Here is a 21,572-nt window from a genome sequence, read left to right on the forward strand (position 1 = left end):
ATACACACATTTGTCACACTTATTAATCTTAAATCCATTTGTCATCATGACATTATCGAACTTTTCGTACCATTTCTTTAGTGCTTGCTTAAGTCTATACAAAGACTTCACCAATTTACAAACTTTCCTTTCTTGTCCTAGAACTACATGACCCTTAAGTTGTTCCATGTAAATCTCTTTATTAAGATATCCATTTAGGAAAGCTGTTTTAACATCCATTTGATGTACTTCTAGATTCCACAATGTGGCAATTGCAAGTATCATCCTTATAAAAGTTATCCTGGATACTGAAGAAAAAGTATCAAAGTAGTCAAGACCTTCCTTTTGTCTATAATATTTTATAACCAATATGGTCTTATACTTATTAATTGTTCCATCTGTTTTTATTTTCCTTTTGAAAATCCACTTAGAATTTAATGGTTTAATTCCCGAAGGAAGATCCACTAATTACCACATATGATTTTGCATGATGGAGTTAATTTCACTTTTAATAGCATCTTTCCATAAAATTATTTTGGATGATCGTATAACATCATTATACATTTGAGGTTCGGCCTCTAGTATAAAGGTTAGAAATTTCGATCCAAAAGATTTTTCCACCCTTGCTCGTTTACTCATTCTTGGCTCTATCTCAGTTTCAACCTCTTGTTAAACATCTTGACTATTTTCATCTATAGTAACTGAAGTTCATTTCGTTGAACTTGAATCAACTTCCCTAGTTTTACAAGGGAAGATATTTTCAAAGAATGAGACATTCTTTGATTCCAATATAGTATTCTTGTAAATGTTAAGATCCTTTGATTCATACAAAAAAATCGATATGCATTGCTATGATCTGCATAACCAATGAAAATACAATCCATCGTTTTAGGACCTATTTTCATTTGCTTTGGTAACGGGGCTATTACCTTCGCAAGACACCCTCATACTTTCAAGTAGTTGTAGGAAGGTTTTCTACATTTCCATAAATCATATGGTGTCTTGTCCCTTTTCTTGCAGGGAACCTTATTTAAAAGGTAATTAGCTGATAGAATAGCTTCCCCCCACATGTTCTGTTACAGCCCGTTTATTAGTGATGACGGAATAGTGATTTCGGGATAAAAAATTTCTATCGTGTTAACCTATAAATATCATTTATAGAATATTTACAAAGTCATTAGGGTCGTATTAAAATTTAATTAAGAAATCTTAACGTTTAGATAACTAATTAAAGAAAAAGGACTAATTTGTAAATGGTGCAAAACTTAGCAATTATTGTAATTAAGTGATTTATTAGATTAATTAATAAATGAGGGAGGTTTTATAAAGCGATATACCCTTATTAGTTGATAATGGACGGTAATTAGAATTAAAATTAAGTAAAATAGGTTGACATGGAAATTTTGTAGATAAGTGGAAATTAAAATAAAACATAATTGAAGAAAATGTCATCATCTTCTTCATTTTTTCATAGTTTTGTAGAAAACACCATGAAAGGTTAAGGTTGGAGGTTCAACCACTACAGCAAAATAGACTTTTAGCGGCGTTTTTTAGGCCTTTAGCGGCGCTTTTAAGCGCCACTAAAAGTATTAGTGGCGCTTTCACAAGCGCCGCAAAAAGTGCCGCTATAGACAACGTCGCTAAATTTAGCAGCGTTTATGTGAAAGCTTTTATCACAAACGCTGCTAAAGATCATGGCCTTTAGCGGCGCTTCTATCACAAACGCCGCTAAAGATCATGACCTTTAGCGGCGCTTCTATTACAAACGCCGCTAAAGATCATGACCTTTAATGGCGCTTTTGTCACAAATGCCGCTAAATGTCATGACCTTTAGCGACGCTTTTGTCAAAAACGCCACTAAAAAACATGACCTTTAGCGGCACTTTTATCACAAACGCCGCTAAAAAACATGACCTTTAGCGGCGCTTTTTATCACAAACGGCACTATAAAACAAACCTTTAGCGGCACTTTTCGCAAAAACACCGCTAAAAACATAACCTTTAAAAAATATATTTTAATCAAATAATATTTTTTTATGATAAATATTATATTATGTTTTATTTTTTAAATTTGAACTTTAAATATAATTTTAAGGATAAATAAAAAAATATTATTTAAATTAAATTTTTTATGAAAATTTTAACTTTAAAACTAAATATAAAAATTAATGAATTTAGTTTTAGAATTTAAAATAATAAATTAATAACACAATTAAAATCCAAAAGTTAGAACTCAAGTTGTCGTAAATATTAAAGTAAAAATAAAAATTTAGAATCAAAACTAAAATAAATAATACATATGAGAAACAGACGGACTAATTGAACCTACCTATGACTATACACATTGCAAGGTAATAAAAAATACAATGCAGTCTGGTGCACCATCTTTGCTCTACAAGTTTCATTGAAGGCATTCCAAACTATATCCTGCAATATAAACATGCATTATTCATAAGAAAGATAAATGGTACAAACCACACATGTAGGGAGAGGAAAAGTGAAAGAAAACAGAAATTTATGCATGTAAATACAAAATGCTTCAAACATAACCTAATTGTGATTCATAATAAATATTACGTCCACTTCATGAAGAGTAAGTCGCATCCAAGTTCTCAAATGTAACTAGTTTTCCAAACTCGTGTGCATCCATAAACTTTCTTCCCAAGGTGAAGCAATGTAGGAAGCGCTTTAAGATCACTTAAAGAATGTAGACTAATTTTCTCACAAATAAAAGCAATCAAAGTAGGCTATGAAAATAATTTAAACAACTGGTTTAGGAGTGACAGAGCAGTGCTTACGAGTTCTCCAAACCATTTGCTCCTATCCTGTAAGCATGAATAAACAACAAAATGTAAGTACTTCTTCACAAGAAATATCCACATCAAGGAGAACAACAGAGGGATAACAGGATAGTAAATCTGCAATAAGAAGGAAAGCAGAAACTTGCAAGCATGATATTGTACAGGATGATGAGGTTTAAGGTTTAGGAGTTACTATCTTAAGGTTTATGGATTATGGGTTTAGGGATTATGGTTATGGTTTAAGGGTTGGGGTTTAAGATTTAAGGGTTAGGAGTTTATGATTTAGGGTTTAGGGATTAGGGGTTAAAGGTTTAGGGTTTAGATTAATTAGTGTTTTTTAATTTATATATTAAATAATTTCTTATATAATTGTAAAAGAGATAATATTAATTTTATTATATTAACATTATGACTATAGTTTAAATAATTTAAGAGATAATAGATAAACTTTATATATATTAAATGGTTTAGGATTTAATGGTTTTAGGGTTTAGGGGTTAGGGGTTGGGGTTTAATGTTTTCATATAATAGATAATATGAAATTTTATACAATCAATTAATGCTTTTATATTTAAAAATATTTAATCTAAACCATTTGATATATTTAAATATTAGATTATAAAAAACATTGATAAATAAATAAATAAAAGTAATGATTGATATGGATAAGTAACTATCTATTTTGGATAGGACCAAATTATAACAAATAAAAATGAAATACAAATACTAAAAATTATAATTTTATCTAATTATTTAAAATATTTCTTAAAATTTAAAAAAGTATTTATTTAGAATTTATATGAAAGATAAAATAATTTAATATAAAAATTGTAAAAAAGTAGAACGTTAGGGGCATTTATGGAAAAACCCTTTTCCCCCCACTTTTTTCCCAAACCCTTTCTCCCCTACCCCGATTCCTTTTATTTTCCCCCCAATTTCCCCAAATCAGCAGCCCTCTGCATCTCTTCATCTTTTTCCTCACATTTCATTCATCCCAAAAAACATTTCTATTCCTCTTTTATACAAACAAAAAACAATGGCTACACCGCTGTTTCATCTTCTTCCTTTACTATGCTTCATTTAGCTTCATTGTTCTCCATTTTCGTATTAGTTAACGCAAGAATCCCTGGTGTTTACACCGGTGGATCTTGGGAAATTGCTCATGCCACTTTCTATGGCGGCAGTGATGCTTCTGGCACAATGGGTAAGTAAATTTATTTCATTAAACAAAAAATCCCATTTTTATTCGCCGCTCAAATTTCACTATCTTTTCTATTCAAATTTTGGAGGAGTGCCCTCGTACAGGGACAATGATTGTTTACTAGATAAAAAAGGTAGGTGAGATGAATGGTTTGTATAATATTTTTTACTGATTTTTTTGGTGTAATAAGCTTTAAAGCATTTAAGATACCTTTTTATTTTAATATTTCCATTGATTTGCTAGATATTTTGGTTTTTACAAAATAATGTTATGCACATATATGAAAAGCCCTCATTGATGTCATTCAATATAGTATCACAATTATTTTCAGATACAAAAAAAGGCACAGCAATATCCCAACTCATATATCCCCCTGCTTTTGTGTTAAAGAAGGAGATCACGTTATAATCGAGCAATGCAGGTTTGTTGTTTGATTGCATTTTATCCTTTACATATTTTTTATTTTGGCATATCATGTAATTGTTGTACTAGTAAAGTAAAAAGTAGACTGAAGCAGTTTACTATGAAGTTTTTAGAGAAAGTTCTTTGAAGTTTTAATCTATTTGTGGTTATTCTATTGATGATGTAAATTGTTTGGAAAATTTTGTTGAATATTGATACCTGGGTCGGATGAACACGAGATAGAGTACAACTGAATGATGGTGTGTTATGCAAGGTTGGAGTGGAGATTGATGTGACATGATTTATACATTTTTCCTGGGTATAATGAGGTTCATCATTTGTTGCAAACTCTCGTGTTATACTACCCTGATTTGGCATGTTATCGGGGCGGATGTAAGGCCTACAGGCTAGGCACTTAGTGTCGAGGCGTGTTATTAGTTGGATTAACTCTTATGAGCATTTGACGTGTTATCGGTTGGATTAGCTCTCATGAGAATTTGGTGTGTTTTGGTTGGATTACTTATGTACTCGTATCTGTAAGTCGTTCGTCAAGTTGTAAATCGTTGTATTATAACTTGTTTAACAACTTTGAATGGCATGACATGTAGTCAATTGACTTCGTTGCGGACATATATGTTTTCTCGAAAATTACTATTTGAGCTTTGAATTGAATTATGCAATTCACCAATTTGACATTTTGGATGACAGGAAACACTTGTTGTTGAACTATTTTTGATTGAATTATTATAATTACTTCGATAAGATTTATTATGTACGTCGAACTTACTAAATATAACGACCAGATAGTTAGGGGTGTCGAAAAATGAAGTTCGGGACTCCGTTTCTATAAAACAAACCTGTAAATATTTCTATTTAATATTTATGAGGTTAGTTCAGTAGTGAATTAGATTTTGGTTAAGTAAATTTCGTGAAATTAAGTATTGTTAAGGTACAGGGACTAAATTGCATATGAGTTAAAAGTTGATTTATATATTGAAATAATTTAAGGGATTAAAGTAGTAATTATATATGTATAGTGGACGGTCATTAAGGGTGTGAATTATATATATGTAATAATGTAATATACATTATATGTTATAATAATAAATAAAATTAAAGTAAAATAAATGAAAAGAAAGTGGGAAAGGATGAAACATTTCAAGCAAAATAAAAGAAAGAAAGAAAAGAAAGAAAGGAAAGAAGAGAAGTGTTAGACGACAAACCTAGGGATTTATAAGCTTTCAACTTCAATTGGTTAGTCAATTTAGTGAATGATTAGTTGAATTTTCTGCACTTGATTCACAACTAGTTTAGAATCAACCATTACAAAATTCAAGAATTTAGCAACTAAAAACTTTTTAGCTCTAGCATCTTCGGTTTTGTATTTACAGTCCAATGACATCCATAATTCCTTAGTCGTCTTCTTGACACTGTATACTTCATATAGTGTATCCGACAACCCATTCAGGATGTAATTTTGACATAGGAAATCAAAATGCTCCCAAGCTTCGACAACAGTGAAGGTGGTAACATCATTTACCGCACCCTCTTTAATAGTAAGAGGGTTATCCTTCAAAAATTTGGCCAAGTTTAACATGGTCAAATTGAACAACATCTACTATTTTCACATCTTGAAATTCTGTCCTGAGAATTTCATAGGCTTCTCGTTGTGGCTTACAACCACCAACAACATTGAATTTTTATTCGAAGCCTGAGTTGGAACCAACGCTCCAGATCATGAATTGAGTGAGTTGGTTGGAGTTTCCATTTTTTCTGTTAAGATTTCAGAAATGGAACCAGAATTAGTAATAATAATAAGCAGAAAATTTAATTTCTAGTTTATACTACTACCCTTCGATTCTGTTAAACGACAGAATTTGGTTAGGAACTAAAAATTTTGAAACAAAATCAATAACCAATTTCTGGTAAAGGAATGGTTACTCTCAAACGATTATTGTTAACAATAGAAATAAAATAAATTCTATTGAATGGTAGGAATAGAATCCTGAAACAGAATTGTTCAATTGAATTCTATTTGGGAACAGAAAAACAAAACAAATTTTGTTAAACGGTAGGAATGAAATCCTGAAACAGAATTGTTCAATAGATTTCTGTTTACAAACAAAATAGAATTTCACATCAGTGTCCTGTTCATCTCGAATTAGAAAGTGGTAAAGAGTCTGTCTTAAGATTGTTGCAAATACGTTAGTGAAATAAACAGTAATGTAAAATATTGATTTAAATCACAAGATTGAACCAGAACAATATAGATATATATATATAATCTGAAAAACAGAAATTGGAAATAAAATTAGATCAAAATTATGTACTCGTAGTTAGGCAGAAATTCGGCTGGTAGTTGAGGCCTATTTTCACAGTTTACTTAAGACAAATTGGGCCACTCCTTTGGTGTTAGAGAAACATTGGTCGACTGTCTCCCAGGATACAACAACGAGATGAGCACGACAGTAGCATGGCTGCAGTGATCAATGAACTATAACCTAGCTTTCTTCTATCACAGAAAATAGGCTTGAAATATGCAGGGAAAAGTTCTCAACATTTTTGCAGGAAAAATAGAGAAAAATTCAATGTGTTTTTCTCTTGCAGATTATTTCAGTTTAAATAAAATATTCAAGTGAAAGAATTTTTGGAATTTTTTTAACTGATGGAGCCATTAAGTCCATGAATTAAGGAGCCATTAAAAACTCAAAGAAACGTCTGAATTAAAGGAGCCATTAAACTCAATTTAATATTTGTCCTTTTAATTCCAAATAGAATTTGAAGAGATAAGTTTTGCGGAGGAAAAATCAAAATTATGTATTGGGCTAAAATATCCACAGGCCCAGAAGGGCTCGACCGGTCTGGACATTTTGCGTCGCCCATGTCGTGCGGATGTGCCCCCAACCCACGCAGGTTTGGATTTGCACCCCCTCTACGCGTGAGGGAGAGCATTAGCTTAGTCATTCAATAACCACCAAGTTGGTTCATATATATAAGCATATCCTACACTTGATATCTAACCAATGTGGAACTAAGCTTTCCATTTTCCTTAACATAATTCACAAGTGGCTTACTTTGAACATCAATTTCTCATTCATCACTCAACCATCAACATGATATACCAATCGAGAATATACCTCAAAGCTTCCAAAAATCTATTTTTTCCAACAATAACTTTCTTCATAATTTAATCTGTTAGAAAATGATTCCAACGTTTGATAAGTCAAAGTTTATTTACTTTATTTGGAATTTAACTTTCTTTAGAGAATTACTTTCCCATAAATATGAAAATGTGATTCTCATGATAAAATGTGAGAGAGTTACTTTCCCATGTAGGTTGGAAAGTTAAAAATATATTAATGACAAAAATTACTCTATTTTATTTTGGTTTAGGATGTTAATCTATTAAGTGTAAAAAAGAAAAGCCATTACAAATTACCCTACTATTTTACTTTTATGCAATTTAGTCTCTAAGTCCAAAACTTGCAATTTAACCATTCACAACCAAAACCAAGTTTAATAGAACTAAAAACAACCCCTCTACAGCCTCTTTTTACTGTTAATTCACAACAAGTACATGTAATTTTACTATTTTCACATTTTAGTCCTTAAACATTAAAGTTACCAAAAACTACTTTAAAAAATAGTCCTATTTAACAGCCAAACTTAATAATCTTCCATAAAACTTCAAGAACACAATAAAACCATCAATGGAATAATCCACAAAATTTAATAGTTTTACAAATTAGTTTCCAGGTTAGCTAGATCAAGCTAATACGAACTTCAAAACATAAAAATTACTAAAAACGGACAAGGTCTACTTACCAAAAGAAAGGGCTTAAGTGGCTGAATGTTTCTCTAGCTCCCTCAGTTTTGAAAAGGTGCAAGACAGAAGATGATAATGTATTTCTAACATGTTTTGTTTAAAAATTCACTTATTTACTAAATTACTAATCTACCTTTCTTTGATTTACATTCAAACTTTAACATTTTACTAGTCTAATACCATCAACTACAATAAATGATTGTTTAATTTCCATAATAATCCATTTAACACCCATAACCTACATTCGTTGCCGGAATAGGGTTTTGGAGCATTACCAATCAAATAAACATAATTTACAAACATTTCTTATCATAATATATTCAGGTCAAAAACCAATTAAACTCATACATATTATCCCTTATTTGAGCCCTTGAGGCCCAAAATATGTGTTAGAAATAAATTGGAACTAATTTGGAAAATCAGAGAATTTTTTGAAAAATATTAAAATTTTCAAAGCTGTAGATTCACACGGCCAAGAGACACGACCGTGTCTTAGACCATGTGGGCATTTGCAGTAGGGACACACGGCCCTGTCTCAGCCCCTATCTATATTCGTGTAACTCTTTGACTTGGGTCACACAGCTGAGCCACACGCCAGTGTGCCAGACCGTGTGCCCTTTAAAAATGGCTTCGCATGCCCGTGTGCTAGCCGTATGTCTCACACAGTCCAGCTACACGCCCGTGTGTCTGGCCGTGTGGACTCAAAATATACCTTAAACAACAAGTTTACCATTCCCTGCAAGCTTGGACAATAAGCAACTCAAAAATCATTCGTTTAACCAATTCAAAACACAATAAAACACATCCAAAATATGTCAAAACAACCATCCTAGGTGCCCAACCAATGTACCCTCATAGGCACCACAATTATATCATCAAAATATATCAATAAAACATTATACAAATCCAATTTGTAAACATGCCAAATTTAATCTATTTTGCCTAATTTATGTTCATTTTAACATGAACTTACACATGCCATAATATGACCTCAAATATAAACACATGTTTATATGTATATAACCAACCAATATTAACTTATAATCTTATTTACAATCAATCCACAAAATAATTAATATTTAGACATCCTAGGTAAATGCCGACACAAAACGAAAAACATAACCAAGTTTGAGTTCGGGACTGTTGTTGGATGCTGAATCGGTGATCAAAATTTAGTACCTAACTTGCGCACAAAAAACAAAACCGTACACTGAGTAAAATTCAGTGGTATTTCTATAATCCGAATATTTAAAGATAAAACAATATAATATGTATAATAAAATGTTAAGTACAATTGAACATTTTAACCCATACAATACTCGATTTTCATCACTTGGTATAGAAATAGCTTTTCACAATTTAGTTCACACTTCATTTATGCAATTGCTTTATCCATTTCATATTCAATTCACTATTTCACTTCCATTTCTCATACCATACCATTTCAATATCAATTATAGAACTTATTTATTCATTTAACCCTATTAACACGACTCAGACTCGAACGGATACACGAATCCAACCTACACACCAGTTTGGCACCCAGTGCCTCATCGGATAATTCGAAGTAATAAATTAACACCTAATGTGTCATCGGCTAAACCGAAGTAAATTGGCACCCAATGCCTCATCGAATTAATCCGAAGTAGTAAATTGACACCCAGTGTCTCATCGTCTAGAAGTCAAAGAAATCTCTCAACTCTTCCAATCCTATGGCATGTCATCTATATCCGACTCAGCTCGATACAGTCAATAGGGTTTAATTTCACAATTCAAAAACAATCAATATCCAATATCAATTTTTCATATAATCATATATACATATAAATTCAATTCAATATCAAAATGCCACATATTCACCTTAATCACTTACCATAAACATTTAATAAAAATACAACAATTAATAATTAAGTTCGGATTACAGAAATACAAACCAAAAATTTCGAGCTATTCCTCGTCGACTTTATATTTTCCCTTTTTAGTTGAGGGTTCTGGTAAGATGTTAGCTATGGAATTAAAATAACTAAAATTCATCAATACAACTAATTCAATCTTATATTTAATATTTCAAATTTTTTTACTCAACATTTGCCCAAATTCAAACAATTAAAATTCATCAACACAACACAATTCAATCTTATATTTAATATTTTAAAAAATTTTACTCAATATTTGCCTAAATTCAATTTAGTCCCTAAACCAAGACTAACTATATTTCTTTACAATTAATCCTATATTTTCATACAAATTTCACTTTAAACTAAATTTAACTCCCTATTTTCACTTAACTCCCTAAATTTTAAAATTTTCACAATTTAATCTCTATTACTCAAAATTTACAATTTATTCTACAATTCAATCCTTTTTCATTTCTAACCTTTAAATCTATCAATTTAATCCCTAATACTAAAATTATTCAACATAAACAATACTTAAAAACTCAATAATTTCTAAAATTTTGACATTGGTTGGGTAGTATTCAATATCGGGATTCCAAAAAGCATAAAGATGACAAGAAAAAGGGATTAAATTGACTAACCAATTGAACTTTGAACAATTGAAATCCCTAGCTTTGTGTCTGTCTCCTTCCTTCTTTCTCTTTTTCTTTTTCTTTCTTTTTCATTCTATTTCGTTTAGCTTTCTGTCTTTCTTTTTGTTTCTTTTATTTATTATATTACTTATTATAATATATAATACAATATATATACTTAATAATTAAGATATAATATTATAATATTATAATATATATTTTTAACTTTAAGTTTTATAAATATCTATCTTATGTTGCCTCATTATAAGCAATGTCATAATTGCTTCTTTGGTCCTTTTAATTTTTCTTTAATCTATCATTCAACATTCGCCCTATATGCAATTTAGTCCTTATACCTAATTACTCTTAATTCATGCAAATTCACCTAACTAAAACCTAATTAACCACACAAATAGGTTCGTAAATATTTATTAATAAATATTTACGAGTCTGATTTACGGTAACAGAGTCTTGAAAATGCACTTTTCGACACCCATGACTATCGGGTCATTACAATTCTCCCTCTTACATAAATTTCGTTCCCGAAATTTACCTAAAAAGAGGTAGGGGTACTGAGATCTCATAGTTTCTTTCAGTTCCCAAGTCGCTTCTTCAACACTATGACTATGCCACAATAATTTCACTAATGGTACTTGTTTATCATGCAACTCTTTCACTTCACGTGTCAAAATCTCAACCAGTTCTTCTTCGTATGACAAATCAGGTTGAATCTCAATATCTTCCGTTAAAATAACATGAGATGGATCTGATCGATATCTTCTAAGCATTAAAACGTGAAAAGCATCATGTATTTTCTGTAGTTCCGCAGGCAAAGCTAAACGATACGTAACTAGTCCCACTCTTTCCGTGATCTCATACGGTCCAATAAAACGAGGACTTAGTTTTCCTTTTTGGCCAAATCTCAAAATTTTCTTCCAAGGTGAAACTTTAAGAAATACTTTATCGCCAATAGAATATTCAATATCTCGACGTTTCAAATTTGCATATGATTTCTATCTGTCAAAAGTTACATTCAATCTATCTCGAATTTTCTTAACAATGTCTTCCGTTTCTTGAATTAATTTCGGCCCGATCATTCTTCTTTCACTCAATTCCATCCAACAAATAGGTGATCGACATATAGGTCCATATAAGGCTTCATCTGGAGCCATTTGAATACTCGATTGAAAACTATTATTGTATACAAATTTGGCCAAAGGTAAGTAACACTCCCAACCTGATTCAAAATAAAAAACATAAGTACGGAGCACGTTTTCCAAAATCTAAATAACACTCTCAGATTGTCCATCAGCCTGTGGGTGAAAAGCTATGCTAAAATTAAGTCGCATATTAAGAGATTTGTACAACTGTTTCCAAAATCTTGAAATGAACCGTGGATCTCAATCAGATATTATCGACATAGAGACATCGTGCAATCTCACTATTTCTTGAATATAAACTTCAGCAAGCTTTTGAAGTGACCAATCAGTCCTGACTGCTATAAAATGAGCCGATTTCGTAAGTTAATCAACAATCACCCAAATAGAATTTTTTTTACTTGCTGATAAAGGTAACCCCGTTACAAAATCCATTGTGATACAATCCCATTTTCATTCAGGAATAGAAATAGGCTGAAGTATTCCGGTAGGAACTTAATGTTCTGCCTTAACTTGCTGACAAGTTAAACATTTAGCCACATACTCGACCACATCTCTTTTCATTCTTGGCCACCAATAAGATTCTTGTAGATCGCGGTACATTTTCGTTTCTCCAGGATACAAAGCAAAATAACTATCATGAGCTTCGCGAAGTATCAACTCTTTTAATTCAGAAACATCCGGAACGCAGATTCGGTTACGAAATCTCAAACAACCATAATCATCAATGCTGAAATTTTCTAATGTACCATTCTAAACCATTTCTCTTTTCTTCGTCAACTTGTTATCTTCTAACTGGGCTGACTTGATCTGATCAAACATCCCTGGTTTGATTTTTAATTCAGCTAATAAGTTTCCATCATCATTAATATTGAGGTGAGCAAACATTGCTAGTAATCCAATCGCTGCTTTTCTACTTAACGCATCAGCTACAACATTAGCTTTACCAGGGTGATAATCATAACACAATCAAAATCTTTCAGAAGCCCTATCCAACGACGTTGTCTCAAATTCAACTCCTTTTAAGATGGAAGGTATTTGAGACTCTTATGATTAATATAAATATAACATTTTTCATCATACAAATAGTGTCTCCAGATCTTTAAAGTAAAAACTACAGCAGCTAACTCTAAATTGTGTGTCAGATAATTACATTCATGCAACCTTTGATAACTAGAATTCGCACTTACTAAGCTTTTCGTATAACTATTTCTCTTGTAACACTTGCAAAAAAATTTTGAGGCGTTGTTTATCTTGAATTCGAATTTTGAATAGACCAAAATATCATCAATAAAAACTACCACAAACTGATCCAAATACGGTTGGAAAATATGATTCATGAGATCCATAAATGCTACTGGAGCATTCGTTAATCCAAAAGACATCACTAAAAATTCATAATGACCATACCGTGTTCGAAGTGTCGTCTTCGGTACATCACTTTCTTTCGCTTTCAATTGATAGAAACCCAATCTCAAATCAATCTTTGAAAATACAGAAGCCCATTTTAGTTGATCAAATAAGTCATCAATATGGGTTGCAGGATATTGATTCTTAATCGTCAACTTATTCAATTACAGATAATCAATACAAAGTCGCATCGAAACCATATTTCTTTTTGACAAAAAGGAATGGAGCTCCCCAAAGCGATACACTAGGGCATATAAGACCACGATCCAATAAGTCTTGCAATTGTACTTTTAATTCTTTCAATTTTGTAGGTGACATACGATAGGGGGCATTGACACTGAAGCCATACCAACAAACACTTCAATTGCAAACTTAACCTCCCAATCCGGTGGTAATCCAGGTAATTCCTCGGGAAACACATCAGGGAATTCACAAATAGTTTGAATTTTACTGCACAACAGAATTCGAATTAATAACATAGGCTAGAAAAGCTTCACAACCTTGATGAATAAGTTTATTAGCTTGAATTGCTGAAATGATACGAGTTGAAGTACTTGTTCGAATACCATTCACCTCAATCTTATCACCGCTTTCACTCTGAACAACAAACTTCTTTTTACAGTAATCCAGAATCACCCCGTGTTCCGTAAGCCAATCCATACCCAAAATCACATCAAAATCACCAAACAGCATTATCAACAAATCAACAAGGAAGGTTATATTATGTGTCATTAACGGACATCTCCTACACACCCGATCCACTAACACAGATTGTCCCAATGGACTAGACACCACTATCGATACTCTAGATGTCTCAGATTTTAAACTTCCCAACTCAACCAATTTAGGAGGCGTTTGGTTCAGTGTATTACCTAATACAATACAGGCCGAATACGCGCGTATTACATGACGCCTCTAATCCGGCGTTTGGTTCGCTGTAATAGGCATTACGGCGTAAACCAATCTGACCTAATCCCTTTTTCACGCTTTTGTAATCCCTTCCCAAATCCTCAGTAATACCTATTACGTTCGCCTTCCGTCCCCGCTCTGCTTTTACCCTCCTCCCTACCCGACCCTCTCCTATTCGTCCTCAAAATTTCTCCTTCCATCTCCCACCGCTTTTGTTTATTATTCTGTCCTCATCGTTTCTTGATCTCTGTCTCCTCCCATTTCCTCCCAACCCTATCTCAACTCTCTCGCTCTTCAATATTTTCACAAAATTGGAAATACCGATAGTGAATCCATTGAAAAAAGAGTGAAGCGTTTTTGGTCATCACCTCTAATCCAAGATCGGGTGAGTTTTATTTGGACCCAAATTAATCGCCAATTCTTTGTTCGACAATCTTTTATAAAATTGTATTGCATTAGTATGAATCTTTACTCTTGATGAGTTTCATTGAAATTGCTATTGGATTTTATTCATTGTTGCTTATTCACCTCTAATCCAAGATCGGGTGATTTTTATTTGGACCCAAATAAATCTGCAATTCTTTGTTCGACACTCTTTTATCAAATTGTTAAGATTTGTGCATTATTATGAATATTTTTACTCTTGATGAGTTTCGTTGAAATTGTAAGATTATTGTGTATATGGATGCACTGGTGTTAAAGCTGATTTCATTGGGGTATTTGATGGTGATTTCATATAAATTTGGTGCGGTGTAATTTATAAATCCTGATTTTTTTTCTGACCAACATCAAAACGTTTAAAGCATATACTTCTAAAAATCATATTTCCATTTTCGCATGACAAACTTTGCATTCATGAAGCTTCTTTCTCTTTTCTTTTGCAGCCAAAGATGGCACATTATTTCAATTTTTTTTTGTTTTGTTAAAGTAACCAGTAATTCAGTAATTTCAGAGAGAGTAGATATCTTGTTCATAATTTGTCAAATTCACAAACACTCTGCAAGCAGATATGTGAAAACTGGTGAAGTCCATGAAAATCAAAGAGAAGCTTTTGTTGTATTTGTGAAAATTCAGGGAGTATTGCTTTGTTGTTTATTTGTTTATGATGCGTTGTTTTTTTAATTTCTTGTATATCAAGAGCCTCTTGCATGCTAACCTTGTAGTTAGATTGTTCATTTGGTTTAAAAAGAAACTACGATCTTGCTAGAGTGACCCTGAAAAGAAAGAAATTTTCACTTTCAAGTATGCATTCTAATTGCAGTTTCCTTCCTTCATGTTTTATGAAGCTTTCTTTTACTTTTGCAATGATATGTTATTGTATTTATTCCATTGGTTGAACATATACTGCTTTTATAAATGAATAACTTTCATTCAAGATATCTTAACCAAAAAAATTGCCTAGATTGTATCTGATATTTTCTGTGATCTGTTTGGGTTGTCTTTGTCTGTATGTCGGAGGGGTTAGGCAGGTTTGGTTGGAAGAAGAGGAAAAGAATACATCTGTTTTTAACAAATGAGTGCTTGTTTAATATTACTACTCTCTTTCCCCACACTTACGTACGGGTTACTCATATTTTATATTGTGAGGGTTACATTTCTAAAATTATGGTATCTACTCGATTTCATTAGTTAAGGTCGGAATGGATAGAATAAGCTACCTTGTTTTAATTCAACGATTTAGTATATGTTTTTTTTGTCAAATATGATATATGTATGTGTCTATATGCCTACCGCCTTTTTGGTCATGTTATTGTTGATGCTATGAACTAGAACTAGAAATTTTGGTCATGTTTGATGATTGCATATCTAAAGCAAATTCGCTTCTCCTACATTCTTTAGCCAAATCATTGGTGAATTAGCTTATCAATTGTTGTTGTTTCTTTTTATTTTAGGTTTGATTGAGAAATTATGAGCATCAAATCACTTTTGAAGTATATTAGAATCTTTTTGCTCGGTTGATGATACATATGCATGCATTATGTTGTTTGGTAATGGGGATGAATGTGGGGGAATTAGAGGCCAGTGGTTTGTTATGTATTAACCGAGTGCAACTTAGTACATGTAGGATGTTAGGTACTTGAATTTAGATAATATGGTTGGTTTTATGGTTGTGCCATGACTGCTTCCAGCGTTCTTGTAATTCATATAAGAAAAGGGTTTAAGCTTCTCATCTTGTAATGAAAAGAGGACACTGCTTCCAAAAGCTTGGCAATTGGGAACTATTTGTTGGGAACTATTTGTTGTTAATATTTTTAGTATATTTGATATACTATATTTAGCTATAGCATAATTATTTTTAAAAAAAAAAAGGTTGATCCGAGCACTTTTTGCATTACAGGTTCTTTGTTCCAACACTTCCACATCGCATTCGTCCCCCATTTGCTCATTACAGGTTAGTTTTCCATTGGTATTCATGGTTTTGTTTGTATGTTTTCCCTGATTCCATGGTCGTATTGTCAGAAGTGACTTCCGTGTTTCCGAATGAATATGGTTATGGTTAATTTCTTTAGCGACTTCATAGCGACTTCATTGTTTGTATTTTGTAATGCTCATTAAAGCTTGTTGAATTATGGTTATGGTTATTGCTGCATAATTATTGTTCTTTTTGAATTTAAAATAGGTTATATGTTTTTACTAATAGGTAACATTTTTTTAAAGAGCATTATGCCTACAAATAATGGGCTTCAAATCACAAATATTTGTACATGTAAATACAATCTTTATTAATAATAAATTTGTTACCTATAAATGAGATTAAAGTTATATATTTTTTACAAAATGAAATTACCATTTAAAATGTTATAAAAGTTTTATTAAAACTTAGATTTCATTATTAAACTAAATCTTCAATCTTCATTTTATTTATTTTGAAATTAGAAAACATTAACTAAACTAATCTTCAATTAAAAATTAATCAATGATCAAACTTAGAACATGCTTTATTAGATCTTAAATTTCATTATACGAAATTTTATTTAAATTTAAATTTAAATGTCCAAACTATAATGTTCAAACATTGAACATGCTTTAAGTAACTAATCAATATATTTATACGATATCATTTTAGGTCAATTAATTTGGGTGATTTTAATTAAATTTATTAGATTTCATTATACATAATACACGTTATTTAAAACAAATGTTAATTGATTCAAAACATTACCTAATTCTATATTAAATTTTAAGTTGATTGCATCATACATAAAGCTTGTCTCATTCATAATATGATTTCCTTTTAATACATGTAACATGAATGTGAGCTACAACAAATAAGAAAAACCAAGTTAATTTCTTGTGGATACATGAGTGTGAAGCCTTTGAATTAAATGGAAGAAGTACAAGCCGGTGAAAAAGATTTTAATATTAACTATGAATTAGATTAAAGTTATATATTTTTTTGCTTCGTGTGTTCTAAATATGTGCTGTTTTTTTTATTTGATAATGTGTAATTGCAACTTCAATTCTTTGATAGTGTGTTCTAAATTTAAATTGTTGCAGTAATGGCTCGTCTGCCTTTAATTGCACAAACTGTGAGGCGTAAAAGAATTAGTGTTGCTGTGACAATATGGTTGGAAATCTGTAGAATCGCGATTTGGTTCTTATTTAGAATGGGTGCCATCCTTAGATTACATAGACCAAGGATTAGGTCCTATACCGTAGATTTTTATGCAAAACGGGATTATGTGAAGAGGCTTGTATATGCTAGTGACGAGACCTGTATTGAACAAGTTAGGATGAATAGAGCTGCCTTTTTTAAACTATGTGAGATGTTAGAATCGATAGGGGGATTGAAGTCGACAAGGTTCATGCTTGTTGACGAGCAAGTAACAATGTTTTTACATATCATCTCCCATCACCGAAAAATCGGGTTATCAAGCATCACTTTAGAAGGTCCGGAAACTGTTAGCGAGCATTTCATAGTGTTTTAAATCTGTCATACGCTTGCAAGATGTGTTATTTAAAAACCGGAGCCAATTACGTACCGATTCTTGACACAAGGTGGAAATGGTTTAAGGTATTAGGCGAGTTTTATATATAGCTTCAACAACATTAACTTGATTTAGATTTAAATTAGTATTCTAACTCAAGGTTTTATATCATGTCATAATAGAATTGCTTAGGTGCTCTTGATGGAACCCACATCAAGATTAGGGTTCCAACAGTTGATAAACCTAGATATCGGACGCGAAAAGGTGACATAGCAACAAATATGCTAGGTGTTTGTACACCTGAGATGCAATTTGTTTATGTTCTTCCTGGTTGGGAAGGTTCAGTTGCTGATGGACGGGTTCTTCGAGATGCCATTAGTAGAAGACATGGATTAAAAGTTCCTCATGGTAAAGTGTATAGTTAGAGAACTTTGATTTATTCATTAAGATCAAACTTTGTGTGCTGAATTAATCATTTTTTAATATGAAACTTATTTTATAGGTTGTTATTATCTAGTTGATGCTGGATACACAAATTGCGAGGGATTTCTTGCACCATTTAGAGGACAGCGATATCATTTGAACGAGTGGCGTCAGGGTTATCAGCCAAGTTCTCCGCAAGAGTTTTTTAATATGAAACATGCCTCAGCACGTAATGTCATTGAAAGATGCTTTGGCTTATTAAAACTTAGATGGGGAATACTTAGGAGTCCATCGTTCTATCCTGTAAGGGTGCACAATAGAATTATTATTGCATGTTGTTTGCTCCATAATTTTATTCGAACCCATATGAGTAGTGATCCCATTGAAGCGGAGGTGGGAGAAGGATTACCTACTAATGTGGTGGATGACGATGAACCGAATATCACAAATATTCATCCATCGGATGCTTGGGCTACTTGGAGGATGGAACTAGCCACCCAAATGTTCGATGAATGGCAAGCATCTAGAAATTAGTTAGGTTTAGGGACAAATTGAGTTTGAATTGATTTGTTGATGTTATTTTATGTATCTAGTTTATGAAACTTTGGTGGTCTTTGATACAAATTTTGTATTGTACTAAACTTTGTTGAATTATAATTTAATTATCTTTTCATTCAAAGATGTGTTATAAATTTAAATTTAGTATTGAACTACCGATATAATATTATAAACTGTTAACCTTTTGATTCATGATATTCAAAATAGTAAAATAATGTTAATTTGTTTTTTTCTTAAGAACAATATGTCGGTGTTCCACCAACGGTGCTTCTTCTCAAGCTTCTCGAGGAGCAAAAGAAAATGGGTTCCGAAGAGGATGCGACCTTGGTTTCTTGCATGGTGGATTTGCACAATGTAGGAACATTTAATGCGATACGGATTCAAAGCGGTTATTTGAACGAGCTAGAGAAAATGCTAGAAAAGGCTTTACCAACAAAGAATGTTGAAGGCGAAACCAAACATTGAATCTGGATTAGGTGCCTAAAACGGAATGGTCGATCGTCTCACGACATGCTTAATGGCCAAAACAATGTTGGTTTTGGTTGGGACGAGCATAAGCGACTCGTTGTTCTGAAGATGCAGTTTGGGAATCCTATGTAAAGGTAAAATGTATTTCAAGTATTTATTTATTTTTTTACATGCTGAGGACTAATATGATTTCCTCATTTTTTTTAGAGTCACAAAGAAGCCTCTCAGTTCAGACATCGTAATTTCCCTTACTACAACCAGCTTACTGCGATATACGCAAGAGACAGGGCGATCGGAAAGACGCTCAAACAATTCTGATGTTCTTGAGGAAATACATCTGAGGATGAACGTACTACGATATGAATGAAGAGAAACACATTCTATGAGTGCGAAGCTGACCTGTGTTTAGACGACATGGATGTCTCTGGTACAGATCCGCGAGGAGATAGAGACCAAGGGGGTTCATCATCTTCAAACAAGAGAAAGAAGAAATCTGATGCTCGTGATAATGTGTATGCTTCATTTGAGGAGGTTGCCACCTTGTTGGGGGAAAAAATCGAGGCCGTTGGCGATAGAATCAGTATGAGTATTGCCTCCGAGGTGGTAGTTCAGCAGAAGTTTGAAGAAAAGATGGAAGAGAATGCTTCAAATTTATATTCAGCCTTATGGTCAATTGAAGGTTTAACCGATGATCAGCGGTATGATGCTTTGAGTAAAATTCCCAATCATCCAACTCAAATGATCGTTTTCTTCAGTTTACCTTCTGTTGCCCGATTGGAATGGATCAGAAGATTTCTTTCTCACCATTAAATATCAATGTTCAAACTTTTTGATGTTGTATAACTTTTGAACATATGGATTATGATGTACAATGCAAATTTTCATCTAACTTTTCTTAGTATAAGTTAATTATGTTTATGCATAATATAACTTTCAAGTTATATATTTAATAATAATTATGTTAATTTATATTTTACAAGATCATATATTATGATTTGAGTAAATTAATATAATAATATTAATTATTAAGAATTTTATTAAATTATATTGTTCAATTAAAATATATTTAATCATATATTATGTTAATTTATATTTTACAAGATCATATATTATGATTTCAAGAAATTAATATAAAGAATATTAATTATTAAGAATTTTATTAAATTATATAGTTTAATTAAAATTTATTTAATAATAATTATGTTAATTTATATTTTACAAGATCATATATTATGATTTGAGTAAATTAATATAAAGAATATTAATTATTAAGAATTTTATTAAATTATATAGTTTAATTAAAATTTATTTAATAATAATTATGTTAATTTATATTTTACAAGATCATATATTATGATTTGAGTAAATTAATATAAAGAATATTAATTATTAAGAATTTTTAAAATTATATAGTTTAATTAAAATTTATTTAATAATAAATTATGTTAATTTATATTTTACAAGATCATATATTATGATTTGAGTAAATTAATATAAAGAATATTAATTATTAAGAATTTTATTAAATTATATAGTTTAATTAAAATTTATTTAATAATAATTATGTTAATTTATATTTTACAAGATATCATATATTATGATTTCAAAGAAATTAATATAAAGAATATTAATTATTAAGAATTTTTTAAATTATATATTTTAATTAAAATATATTTAATAATAATTATGTTTAAATATGATTAAATTATTTATTATTGATAATAATAATCTTATTAAAATTTAAATAACAATAACAATAATCATTTACCAAAACAAATTTATGCTAAGGGTATTCTAGTCATTTTAGTTTTTTCCATTATGCTATTACACCTCTATTCCATTCAACCAAACACAAGATTACATTACGCCTCTATTTCATTACATTCAACCAAACAGTGGATTAGCTATTACACCTCTAATCCAATACACCTCTAATCCCAATACACCTCTAATCCAATACAGCGAACCAAACGCACCCT

General features: G+C 31.4%; 1 protein-coding gene across 1 annotated transcript; it reads left to right on the forward strand.

Moving 5' to 3' along the window:
• Positions 1-18,330: 18,330 nt before the first annotated feature.
• On the forward strand, positions 18,331-19,171 carry LOC128039615 (protein ALP1-like). The gene is made up of 2 exons (XM_052627788.1): positions 18,331-18,552; positions 18,647-19,171. The coding sequence occupies exons 1-2, from the start codon at positions 18,426-18,428 to the stop codon at positions 19,099-19,101; spliced, it is 582 nt and encodes a 193-aa protein (XP_052483748.1). The 5' UTR covers positions 18,331-18,425; the 3' UTR covers positions 19,102-19,171.
• The last annotated feature ends 2,401 nt before the right edge of the window (positions 19,172-21,572 follow it).

The sequence above is a fragment of the Gossypium raimondii genome, chromosome 3, assembly GCF_025698545.1.
Source record: "Gossypium raimondii isolate GPD5lz chromosome 3, ASM2569854v1, whole genome shotgun sequence".
Lineage (NCBI taxonomy): Eukaryota > Viridiplantae > Streptophyta > Magnoliopsida > Malvales > Malvaceae > Gossypium > Gossypium raimondii.